General features: G+C 30.2%; 1 protein-coding gene and 1 long non-coding RNA gene across 3 annotated transcripts; both read right to left on the bottom strand.

Moving 5' to 3' along the window:
• Positions 1-2,818: 2,818 nt before the first annotated feature.
• LOC146909468 (protein DETOXIFICATION 21-like) lies at positions 2,819-6,665 on the bottom strand. 2 transcript variants are annotated; one of them, XM_085726573.1, is made up of 9 exons: positions 6,368-6,665; positions 4,915-5,456; positions 4,535-4,621; positions 4,337-4,393; positions 4,006-4,244; positions 3,687-3,805; positions 3,395-3,481; positions 3,204-3,288; positions 2,819-3,064 (listed from the first exon to the last, which is right to left on the bottom strand). In XM_085726573.1, coding segments are annotated over exons 1-9 (1,473 nt in total). In that variant the 5' UTR covers positions 6,623-6,665; the 3' UTR covers positions 2,819-3,062. The 2 variants fall into 2 exon arrangements, with proteins under 2 accessions (XP_085582699.1, XP_085582697.1); XM_085726571.1 differs by having other exon boundaries at positions 3,010-3,288.
• Positions 6,666-8,231: 1,566 nt separating this feature from the next.
• On the bottom strand, positions 8,232-10,096 carry LOC146909467 (uncharacterized). The gene is made up of 2 exons (XR_015019986.1): positions 9,554-10,096; positions 8,232-8,543 (listed from the first exon to the last, which is right to left on the bottom strand). It is a non-coding gene; the product is annotated as an uncharacterized LOC146909467 (long non-coding RNA).
• Between the last annotated feature and the right edge of the window lie 2,915 nt (positions 10,097-13,011).

Below are 13,011 nucleotides of genomic sequence, written 5' to 3'. Positions count from 1 at the left end.
GTAAGAATGATATAGGGTGAGAAAAGTAATAATCAAATGTTTATATGTAAATTAATTTTCTTGTGGTGACATCGTTAGGCCTTTCCTTTTATCACTCCAGCACAGAATTGGAGCTTTCGAATTTCAACATAAGTGCACGGAATTAATTTCTCAATGACCCACCGACTATCAATCTATCATCTATTATGAACAAAATCATGAGACATACAATTTGATTGAAGAATACAAATTTTTAAGAAATTCTAAGCACAAGGTGACGAGGAAGGACCTTCAAGCAGTGGCAGAGCCAGGATTATTGTAAAGCCGGACAAAAAATTTTTGCAACACATTTATACGGGTTTACAAAGAAATTGCAAGCAAATAATAAAAAAATTTAAAGAAATTGCCCAATTTATAGGGGTTTATATAAAAAATTCATCGGGATTTACATAAAAAATCGCAAAATATTTGGCCCGGAGCCCGGGCGGGTGCCCGGGGTCGCCGGGCCATAAAACCGCCCATGCCTTCAAGAAAAATTGAATTCGTTTCAGATCCTTTCTTCTTGAACCTTAAACTTAGTAAATAGAAATGTTTAGGAGAATTTGACAAAATGCTTCTCCTCCATGGTACGTTTTTGAGTTCCTCCATATAAGTAGATGTGTAAAAAATCAAACTCGTTACCCGTTGAACTCAAACTTGATAATATAATCTAAGCCAATTAAATAGATCAATCTTTTTTATGCTTGGATCTAAACCGAGCAAAACGAATAAAACCTAAATTCTATTAGTTCGGATATCATATTCACACATTCAAAATTGATCACCCAATACTCATACCAAACCATTTTAATGTAATTTCTTTTATGTTACACTATATATTACTAGTATTATTTTAAAATTATGTTGTATATATCTATTTTTTAAAATTATTATAAATTATTTTTACTTTCTTGATAGTATAAAAAATACATTGTTTGAAAGAAGTTAGTTTTTAAGATTTTCTAAAGTAAGTTAAAAAACAATGATTTTGGATTCGAAGTGGGTAATTTTGTAAGATTTTTTTTAAGGAATTTTATAAATAAGCTCCAAATAATAGAATTTAAAGTGGGTAATTTTGTTTTTACTCAAAAAAAAAGTGGGTAATTTTGTTTAAAAAAATGACTTGACAAAGGAGGAGGATGAAGGGTATACAAAATTATTTTGGATTTTATAATATGAAATGGCAAAAACACTTCATATTATAGAATCCAATCAAGTGTAAAATGGGAAGAGCGTCGGGCATACGACAAGGGGCTGCAATAAGAATTTTACGAATTATAATCATCTCTAATACTCCTTCCGGTCCTATTCATAAGAGAAACTTGAGTCAACAAAAGTTGATGTATCTAGTTAAAAATTCAGTCCAAATACATTACTCCCTCCGTCTCTAAATTATAGTCGTTTAAGGTTTGTGCACGATTATTAAGGAAATGATTAATTGTGTTGATTTCAATGGTAAAATTAATATCATTTACTAAAATACCCTTATTAATTGTAGTTAGTGGAGTAGTTAAGCTAAATGAAATTCAATAAATGAGGGTATAAATAATGGAAAAAACTAATAAATGCTGCATTGATATTCTAAAGTGACAATTATTTTGAGAAAAAGAAAAAATGCTAAAGAGACAATTATTGTGAGACGGAGGGAGTAACTTTTGTTGACCTAACTTTCTCTTATAAATAAGACCGGAGGGAGTAAATGATATTAAAAGAAGGATAAAGTAGTCCAGCAATCAATCATCTCCAAGTTTGAAAACCGTGCCGCCAAATTTACTATATGAAAAAAAAATTAAATCATTTTTATGTGAACCGATTATTTTCTCTGCGTAACTGGAGAGATTAAATTCTCGAGTTGGTAAGACCGCAATGGTGGCAGAGTCTAAATTTGGATAGATAATGCAAATAATAACGTTGTATCAAAATAATTTATGCAATCTACACCAAATTTGTTCATATATTTTGCTTAAACTAGTATTGGCAAAGTAAAATAAATTGTCCAAAGCAAGTATGTGCGTTTGTTTCCACTATATCGTGGGAAGCGTTTTGAATAGTTTAAAATTTTATATTTTATCGTCACATAAAGTGATGTGTGTTTATCTAATTATCTAAGTTATGATGACAAAAGTCGATTTTCTTTGTAGACAGAAAATCAAAGGACCAAAAATAAATGAAGGGTCTGCCCAATGGACCACATAACATGTTACAAGACAAAATGTAAACAATATACCAAACGAATTTTCAACTTTTGTTCCTAACTTTTCCTCAAAAAAAAAAAAACTTTTGTTCCTAACTTGGTACTATAAAACTCATAATTTCATAAAGTGCATGATTGAGTTGTAAATGTATGCATTCTTCACGTCTATTTTTTTTTCTTCTTCTGGGGATATGCATATTTTTGAAGTACATAAATATTCAAGAGGAGTTAATTAATTTCATAAATACATTTTTCATTTGATATTGTCCTAATCCATATGAAAATTTACTACTCAAGAGGAGTTTTTTTTTTTTAGGAAAGATACTGAAGAGGAGTTAAAAATGAAGATAATGAACGACACATTATTTAGAAAGAGTAAAATAATGAGAACAAACTCATTCAACCTATCATTGGTCCAAAAAAAAAAAAAAAAACTCATTCAACCTATCAAGGTTGACTGAAAATGTTTATATGTAAATTAATTTTCTTGTTGTGACACGTTGGGTTCATTATATGTTAGGCCCTTCCTTTTGTCACTCAAGGACAGAATTGGAGCTTTCAAGTTTCAACATAAGTGCACGGAATTAATTTCTCAATGACTATCTCTTGAGAAGTAAAAACAAATATCATTAATTAAATTCTTAGCACAAGATGATGAGGACCTTCAGGAAAAATTGAATTCACATCTTTTCTTCTTGAACCTTCAACTTAGGTTCACATCACAAGATGGACCCATCAAAACATATGACATGAGAACAAACACACCCCTAGACATACTATTGCTATCTATATATGTATCAACCTCTTGGCTGCATAACTCAGCACAAGACACCAATGTTAACACTGAAAACTTTTTTGAAGAAGCTAAATAGCCCACCTAAATTGGCACGGAGAGAATCGAACCCGAGATCTTGCGGAAGAGCACACTCCCAAGACCCAAGCCAATACCATCAGGCCAACCCAAGTGGGTTTAATGTTAACACTGAAAACTATTTTTCAATTAAGTTAGTTTTTGTTTCTTGATCAGTACTGTCCACGTTGGACCACCTGTTTACACGCTTGCGAGCTACAGTCACCTGCAACGAATGATTTAATCGTATTAGATGTATATCTATAAGAATTTAATTAATATACATTGTCGGTTATTAAGATATTGTTAACGAGGAAAATAAGTCATCATACCTGCTCATCCCAGTTGGTTTTGTAGGTGATTATAAGTAGAACTATAGTTTGAATCAATGTTCCAAACAACATTCCCATCCAGATACCCTATCGAAAATGTTTGTTTAATTAATAAGGAAGCATACATATATATAACTTATGCAAAGGCACTTCAGTTGAAGGTGTGTGAGTATCTGACACGACATTAACTCATGTATAACATTCAATAATTGAATTTTTCAGTTTCGTGTATGGCATCAGTGCTTAATATAATTGCAATTTGAAATCAAGAAGAGGGATGATAAAAGCCTACCTTGACTTGCCAATGGATAACATTACCAAGAACAACCCCAACAGGAATACCTATGATGTAATAACAACCTATGTTCACATATGCTACTGTGCTTTGCCACCCTGCTCCAATTGCCACTCCTGTTGAAATGAAATGAAATTACATTTTTGCTTTCATTTCTTTCATATTCTTTGACAAGTATAAATACATACACGAGAAAAACTGACAAATTCAATGTATAACTGTTGTTATATAGCATTGAAGATTAATTTGCACAAGTCTTGAACCAATTCATCAAACTAATTCACATAGTGGAAATGTTGTAAATACTACTTTGTACCTGAGAGTACTGGTTGAACACTGTTTAATAGTATAGAGATCGATAACAAAGGCGATAATTCTCCGACAGCTGCGGCCACCTCTTTATTCGAGGTGAAAATATAAGCAAGTCTTTCTCTAAAAAATAAGAAGAACAAAAACAGAAAGGATCCGATGGCCAACGACGTAAGCACTGTCACAACGATCGAGAACTTTGCGGCTTTCGCGCTTCCTTTACCAAGCTCATTTGATACTCGAACACTACACAATAAGTAAATGTAAATTTTCAATGGTAAGTAAGCATATAAGATGAAAAAGGATGGATGGAAAGGGGATCGGAACAATGTTATTACCTTGCTGCAGCCATGAAACCAAGTGATATCATCATTTCCCATCCATTGATGTTGAGACTGTTAATAATAACATTTGATCTTTAGCAAGCCAAGTGAAAGAAGCCTTTCATTCATCACAAGGCAATACAATAACAAATAACATAAAGTAGAAACAGAATCATAAATTTTAATAAAAGTGTTACTGAACAGAAGCATTACCATATAGATAGTGCATCAATTTCAACCTCAGCATTTTTCATGTTCCCTGTCAAAAGAACCAATATTGTGTTGTACCATAGCTCAAGACTGCATAATATAAACAGATTCATTCAAGTTAGCACGGCATATATATTTGTTCACACAAAAAATATGTTATCCATAAAGGACGACATAATAGTAAGCTCATTGATTCAGTGCATTTGTTACATTGATGGTTAGTTTGACATAATCACATTGTATCGCCGTGATTTTGACAAAAGATACACTTACGAGCTTCAACAAAACTACGATGCCACCAAGATTAACTCATCCTTAATTCAAACATGCATCAAATGAAATTCAAATCAAGTCATCAGTAATTGCATTTGCAAAGAACTCACCACAACATTGCACCAGCTGAAAGGGAAAGTTTGACGACAGGCCAAAGATCTTTGAATGCTAAAAATGAGAAACCTTGCCAAGTCTCAGGACACCAACCACATGTAACAAATATGAGTTGACCAATGTTGGGAATCCAATATGCCAAAATAGTTGAAATCATTGCACCAGCAATCCCAAATTCGTATTTCATTGTCAAAAGCCAAGAGAGGAATGCATGAATGATTATGGAAAAAGCTGCCAAGAATGCAATGATGGTGTTCTTGCTTTGTGATTGAAGGAATGTTTGGCAAGTGAATGAGACAATAAAAGCAAACATAATTGGAATTGACCAAAGAGAGATGTTTCCTGCAACTTCTGATATGCTTTCATCTTGGCCTAAGAGAGTCAAAATTGGGGTTGTGAAGACAAACACAGGAAGAAGAACAAGTGCAGTTAGGAATAAAACTATCCATGATCTTTGAAGATATACTCCCATCATTCCATATTCTTTTGCACCATATGCTTGTCCACAAAGGGTCGCCAATGCAGTTGCCATTCCCAACTACAATATTCATTTTATAAACAATTAACTTGTGTTAGTACTTAGTATGTTCTATGAAGCATAGACACCAGACACAACATTGCTATGAATGTCGTGTCAGTGTCGAAAACCACACACGTCTTCAATATGTGTAAGTGCTGCATAGAGTTTTAGAGGAAATTGTAATCATTTCTCCCAAAACTGTTAAATGACGGATATTTTTCCTGTTCATAGTTCTTTTAAAAACAACTTCTTCTTCTGTATTCAACTCATTGAAACATGCTAAAACAACTTTTTCTAGATGAAAGTTATCGATTGTTTCAATTTTTAAATCTTTATCAAGTGTCCTTCAACAAAAATATACAGAGGAAAGTGTTCACACACCAATAAAGTGACAACATTTTAAATGTTTTAATAGAAAAAGTGCAAAAGCTGCAACCTTTACTAATATACAGTTATACACCATAATCATAATCATTGAAATGAAACTTTCTCCTACAAAGTCATCAAAACCCCCCATTCAACTAATCTCTAGAATCACCACTCTAATACCAAAACATCATATAAGGGGTGAAACTTTTTTTGAACTTTTGTCTGAAGAAACAGAGAAGTACTACTACTAGTATCTATACCAAAAAGAAAAAACAGAACACCTTCCTTAAAATTAACAAGTTTTGAGCAATGAATCACATAGACTCCTCGGGATTTGGTGTGTCTCAATATCAGACAAGTGTCAGCTTCCGATAGATATGATTGCATTAAAGTATGTTTGGAGTCAATACTTGTGTTTGATAAATTTTGAGAGACAAGGAGAAACATAGTTTTCAGGTAACACAAGACAAGACAAGCAAGTTCAACGTGGTTATTATTATATTATTAAAAAGAAGGTCAAAGAAAAAAGTTGAAAAATGATGAGAAAATGAAGTACTCACGAGAATACCATTGGCGAACCTAATGAGAACAGTGAAAACAAGAGCAAAAGCAGCGAGTTCTCTTGAACCAATATGACCAACAAAAGCTTGACTAATAATTTGAATACCAAAAGTTGAAAATCTTGTGAATATTGCTGGTGCTGCAACCACCCACATAAGCTTTGTTTCATTCCAAACCCTTTTTCCTAGTGATAACTCTTCTTGTTCTTGTTCTGATTTTTTCAGTAGTAGATTCTGTTTTAGATCTCTTTCCATTTTCCGAGAGGCTGTGATGGTTAGTTATGGTGTGTGTTTGTTTACATGAAAAGAAGAGAAATGCATAAATAAAGGGGAAAGAGTTTGGGTCACAAACGTGATGTGTTTCACTTTACTACATGTCAGATGTGGACTAACTTTGTTTATCAAATTTAATCACCCAATTTTGGTATTAAAATTAAGGGTTATACAAAGCAATAAATTATGGTTAGTTGGAGTACAATACAGTATCTTTCCATTTGAGATCATGAATGACGACTTATTAAAACAACAACAAAAAACCAAAAACAAAGGAATGACGAGGTTGTTGACAACTCAGTCACGACTCAAATGTTTTTTTTTTTTTTTCTTTTCATTTTGATATACATAGTCACTCACACAACTTATGATTGGTTAATTGTTGTTGTCATTGTCTTTGACATAAATTTTTGGAAATGAAAGCGCTAACTGCTACTAATATCCGTGTACAAAGTTAATATTATTCTTTTCCACTAAATTTAAAGCACAGCTTATTATTCTTTTCCACTATATTTTTGAAAATGAAAGCGCTAACCGCTAACTAATAATCATTGTCTTTGACATAAATTTTTAAACTTTTCATCATTGAATACACAAGTTTTTGCCAATAGTAAAAACTACTAATATGTGTCTTTTTTTTTTTTTTTATAGTTTTTACATGGTTATTAAGAAAAGAGTAATGCTAACCGGTGCATCGGGGGCGGGACACTGTTAAGGAAGTCAAAAGAGGGAATTTTAAGTAAAAATGATAGTTTTTAAGCATTGATTACACAACTTTGAATGCAAATATTACTATGACTTCTTAACCTGTGCTCCGGACACCGGTTAACATGACCCCGATATAGATTTTAATGGTCAAATATGTTTATTTTACTAAAATATCTTTATTAATTATAGTTGGGGAAGCGGTTAGATGATTGAAATACAATAAATAATGATATGTTAGTGGAAAAGAATAATAAATGTTGTACGATATTATAAAAATGATGAATAATTTAAGACAAAGAAAAATAGCAAAGAAGACATCTACTTTGAGAGGGAGGGAATGCTAGTTAATGAAACAATAATCATAACAATATCTTAAAATTTATGCAGTTAAACTTTTAAAAATGTAAAAAATGTTATTTTCAATATAAAAGATTTTTTTTTATTTCTTTAACTAATGCTACAGTCGCACTAGTTAACATGAATCTTTTGGAATAAACAAAACTTTTTGTTCAAAAGTTGTGTGATTATTGCTTTCATATGTATTTGACTTATATATATCTTTTTTTTTAAGCAACTTACTTATCCCTCTTAATATAAGAAAAGAGTATGTTGTGGAAAACTAATTTTTGCCCATCAATGGTTGGCTGCCACATCTCACATTTGAGGGTAAATTATGTCTTAAAATTACTTTTTATGACTAAATGAGGTCACTTAACTAATATGAGGTCATGTAACTACTAATAGCCTATGTGCTGGTTGGTTTGCTTATTAAAAAACATAGTAACATTCAATTGCAACTAGAGATAGCTGAGTACGTTTGAGAGGGAAAGAAGATAGTTAGCTTTTACTTGAAAAAATTGTTACTACCAACAATGACAGCTGATTTGTGTAAGTTTGTCTCAAATCAATACTATATTTTAGGTGTACTCTACACAATTACCAACCAAATTTGGGGGCAAGTTCTCAAATTCAAATTTCAAATTCAATCAAATTAAGTTTGAATATATATATATATACAAGTGAATACTCATATACTCTCTACATCACCATTCTCTTATTTACATCTTCTCTCATTCAACACAATTTAAAAAATGTTCTACAAATGAGTAGAAAAGTGGAAACCATAAAATGAAGAAATCATGAAGATTTTTTCAACTCTATCATCTTCAAGCTTCAAATACAAAATGAGCATCACCTGCAATAAACATCAACATCGAAAACAGAAGAAAAAAGAGGTAGCAACATATTTGTTTCAAATAAAACAACTTCAGTATAAGTATTTTCATATTTTTTTTTTCCATATCATCATGTAAAACTAACTACACTTTTTTTTCCAGCTGATTCAACATGACATGTTCTACATCCAAAATATACAAAACATCAAAAGAAATACATGGGGTAAATAAATGATGAGAAAACAACCAATAAGAGTTTGATTACGAATTTGTGAGTTTGTAAATGTAATTTTTCACTTTAGCAAGTACTTTTTTTCCCTTCTAAGGAACTCACTGTTATAAAGAAAATAAATATATAATTAAAGAAGAATTTTTATTTGTGGGAAATGATACTGACTTAGTTTGGTTAAAAAATTATTAAATAATCAATAGATAAAAAATCCATTTTTTAGAGAAATAGATAAAGAAAAGTCTATGTATACTTAGTCTGTGGTTATGATAGATCTCATGTGAACAATTGATGATGCAAAAGATTATTAACATATATATATATATATTAAATAAGAGAAAAAGAGTGATGACCTAAAAGGTTTTTTTTGTATAAGGTGTGGTTAAGAAAATTCTTTTTTATTTTTTTTGCAGATAAGAGATGAAGTGGGAGATAAATCCATGATACTAACAGATGATTTTTGCAGTAAAAAAAAAGTGAGCCACAAGAATATTTAATCATCTAAACCATATAAATAATTTTTAGAATTGGGTTAGACAAGGGTTGGAATCTCACATTAAAATCAAATATTTATGACTTATATGCACAAACAAAGACAAATGATATATTAAAACAAAATAATATAAGAATAGTTTTTTTGTTAAAAAAAGAATAGTTTTTTGTATGTTTAGATTCAGATTTCAATAGGGGGATTTAATAAAAAGAAAGTTAGATGTTTACTCAGAAAACAATCAATTTACATGAGAAATATGAGAAGGTGGATTTATGGTACCAATAAAATAGAGAATGAGGAGGACTTACCAAGAAACAGAAAGAAAATAAGATGGTGTGGTGGTTGCCAGTGGTGGTTACCAGCGATGGCACAGTGGTTTCCGACGAAGTTTGTGAGACCATGATTTTTCTTTGGGGTTTCTGTTAATCAGCTGGTCAAGAGTGCAGATCCAAATTTTGTTTTCACAAAGAAACGTCGAAATTGCCGGAAATGGCCTCTAAAACCGGCGTTCTGAAAAATCATATTGATAAATCAGAAAAATAAAACTTGTGCTTTATAAAGGAGGAAGTGATTAGTTTAGTGGTGGTGGTGGTGCATCCAAAGGTTGTCAACGGTGGCCGGAAATCTGATTTTTAAAAATGAGAAATTATCGAGCTTTTTCCTTTTGAAAATCTAATTTGACAGAAAGATAGAAGAGAAGGAGATGATGAATAATATATAATTTTTTTTTTAAATAAAGGTCGCCGGAAGGACATGGATCTGGTCGAAAGATGGCCGATGTTGGTGGTTTATGGTTGAGAAGAAAAAGAGATGAAGAGAAAGTGGTGGTTTCCAAGCAAGAGAGTGAAGGGAAATAGTAACTAAGAGAGAGTCAAAGATATGGAAATTAATTGGTTTTGTTAAAAGTAAATAAATATGTTAATAAATAAAAAGTTAATTAACATGTCCATTAACGTGTGATTGTCAAAGGAAGGACACGTGAGGATTTAAGAAAGTGAAGTGGCATCATGGAAAGAAATAAACTTTTACTCCCTCCAGCTTATATCTAAGCCCCATTTGACTTTATTTTTGTCTCTAATTATAAATCCCTCTTTAAATTATAAGATGTATTTATTATTTTTTTCTTAAACATACCCTAATTAATACTCCATCCGACCATTATTATAAGCAAAAGTTGACTTTTTAGGTTCATTCAATAAATGATGTATGTGGTCTATATATAGACCACATACATCATTTATTGAATGAATCTAAAAAGTGTATTTTTGCTTATAATAGTGACCGGAGGGAGTACTACAAATTTGTTTTGCTATATGAAAAGTCAAATTTAATACACATACAAACAAATGACACTTTGATAATTCTAACACACAAACTATACACATTAATTACATTGATAACTTTTCTTAAGAAATATGAAAAATGCAAAAGGGGCTTACATATAGGGACGGCGGGGGGTATTAATTAAGTTAATTAATACACACTTCGATCACTATTATACTCCATCCGTCTCACAATAATTGTCTCTTTACCATTTTTTCTTTTTCTCAAAATAATTGTCACTTTAGAATATCAATGCAACATTTATTATTATTTTCCATTATTATACCCTTATTTATTGAATTACATCCAACTTAACTACTCCACTAACCACAATTAATAAGGGTGTTTTAGTAAATGATACTAATTTTACCATCAAAATCAACACAATTAATCATTTTCTTAATAACCTAAGGTGCATAAACCTTAAACAACTACACCCTCCGGTCCCTAATATAAGCAAAAATCCACTTTCTAGGTTCATTCAATAAATGATGTATGTAGCCTATAATAAAGACTACATACATCATTAATTGAATGAACCTAGAAATTAGATTTTTGCTTATATTAGTGACCGGAGGGTGTATTATTTAGAGACGGATGAAGTAAATTCATTCAATTAATAATGTATGTTGTCTATAATAAAGACTATATACATAAAAATTAATTGAAGGGTTTGTCTAACATGTGCAATATTGCACATGTTAAGGAAACTAAATGTAGTAACTTTTCATTGAAAAACACCAATTATTATTAAAAAGTTGTTTATTTAATATATAATACACAAGTTCCAAGACAAACTTACCATTTTAAATTTCTTAACATGTGCAAATTTGCACATGATAGAAAAACCCTTATAAAAATTTAAGTGTATAATATTTAGATTATTAATAGTTGATTGTTATTATTGAAGGATAAAACATGTCCAAAAAAATAAGAATTTGTTTAAGAGAAGAAAGCACTCCAATTAACAATTGTTTGTTATAAGATAAAAATAACACATTAAATTTATTGGAAAGAGATAGTGAGTAAAATAATATAAATTTATTGGTAGATTAAATTGAGTTTATAATAGAAAAACAACATTTAAAAAGTAGTATATCCCCCGGTCACTATTATAAATAGATCTTTGCATTTTACATGTATTCAATTAAGGGTTTTGTGTATTCTATATTAAATAAACAACTTTTTAATAATAATTGGTGTTTTTCAATGAAAAGTTACTACATTTAGTTTCCTTAACATGTGCAATATTGCACATGTTAGACAAACCCTTTTTATAATTGTAAAGTAAAATTAAAAATAACAATCTTTAGTTTTTGAAATAGATAACATTAATTAGTTTCAAATAAATAACATTGATTCCTTTTTCAAATTGAGAAAGAGTATAGGTGACAAATCGTAGGGCCATAAATTTTAAAAACTAACATAAATGTAAATTTATTACCCCCCATCTTACAATAGATGTTCTCTTTACAATTTTGTTGTTTTAAATTAGGTCTCTTTTACAATATTGATACAATATTTATTATTCTTTTCCACAACATATCATTATTTACTGTATTTTCATCATCTAATTATTCAACTAATTATAATTAATGAGAATATTTTAGTAAATTAAACATATTTGACCATTAAAATTATTATACACGGGCCAAATCGTTACTGATAGAAATTATAAACATGACATGTTGTCGTTGATGAAAAAAATTAAATTAATTATGATGCACATTACAGGTCATCAATGATATAGTTTTGAAAATAATTATTATACACGAGACCAGTCGCCAGTGATACAAATTTTTAACTAAATATTATACATAGGACAATTTGAGAAGGCTAAACGTTTAAAATAATTAATATACACGGGACAAGTCCTCGCTTATACTAATTTAGAAAAAAAATTTATACACGGGACAAGTCGTCACTGATATAAATATTAAAAATAATAATTAAACTTGGGATAAGGTGTCAATGATACAGTTTTTAAAATAAAAATTACACATAAGATAAGTTGTCACCGTTAAAAATTTGAAAGTAATTATTATACACGATACAAGTTGTCATTCATACAAATTTAAAAATAATTTTCCATCAAAATAAATAATTAAATTATCAATGCACATGGAACAATTCATTGCTATTATAAATTTTAAAATAATCATTATGCATCGTGGTCACTTTTTTTTTTTTTTAAGGTAATAGTTGTCACTCTTACAATTTTAAAAATTAGTATTATACACGGGACATGTTGTCATTGATGAAAAAAAGTTAATAAAATTTTAATTCAAGAGACAAGTCATCATCGATATAAATTTTAAAATAATTATCAAACATGTGACATGACTGGTATATATATATTATAAATAATTATTATACACCGTACAAACTGTCAAAGTTTAATTTAAAAATTATTATTATACACGGGCCAAGTCATAATTGATAC

Source organism: Medicago sativa, chromosome 7, assembly GCF_051527215.1.
Source record: "Medicago sativa cultivar Bolivia chromosome 7, Bolivia_mono, whole genome shotgun sequence".
NCBI lineage: Eukaryota > Viridiplantae > Streptophyta > Magnoliopsida > Fabales > Fabaceae > Medicago > Medicago sativa.
Note: the sequence above shows the minus strand (reverse complement) of the source record. Positions and strands in the feature narration are given on the sequence as shown.

Coding starts and splice junctions, on each gene's coding strand:
- LOC146909468 (XM_085726573.1), bottom strand. CDS start 6,622: ATGGAAAGAGATCTAAAACAGAATCTACTACTGAAAAAATCAGAACAA. Junction 4,245..4,336: donor GGTTTCATGGCTGCAGCAAG/GTAATAACATTG, acceptor CTTATTGTGTAG/TGTTCGAGTATCAAATGAGC. Junction 3,806..4,005: donor TGTTCAACCAGTACTCTCAG/GTACAAAGTAGT, acceptor TCATTTCAACAG/GAGTGGCAATTGGAGCAGGG.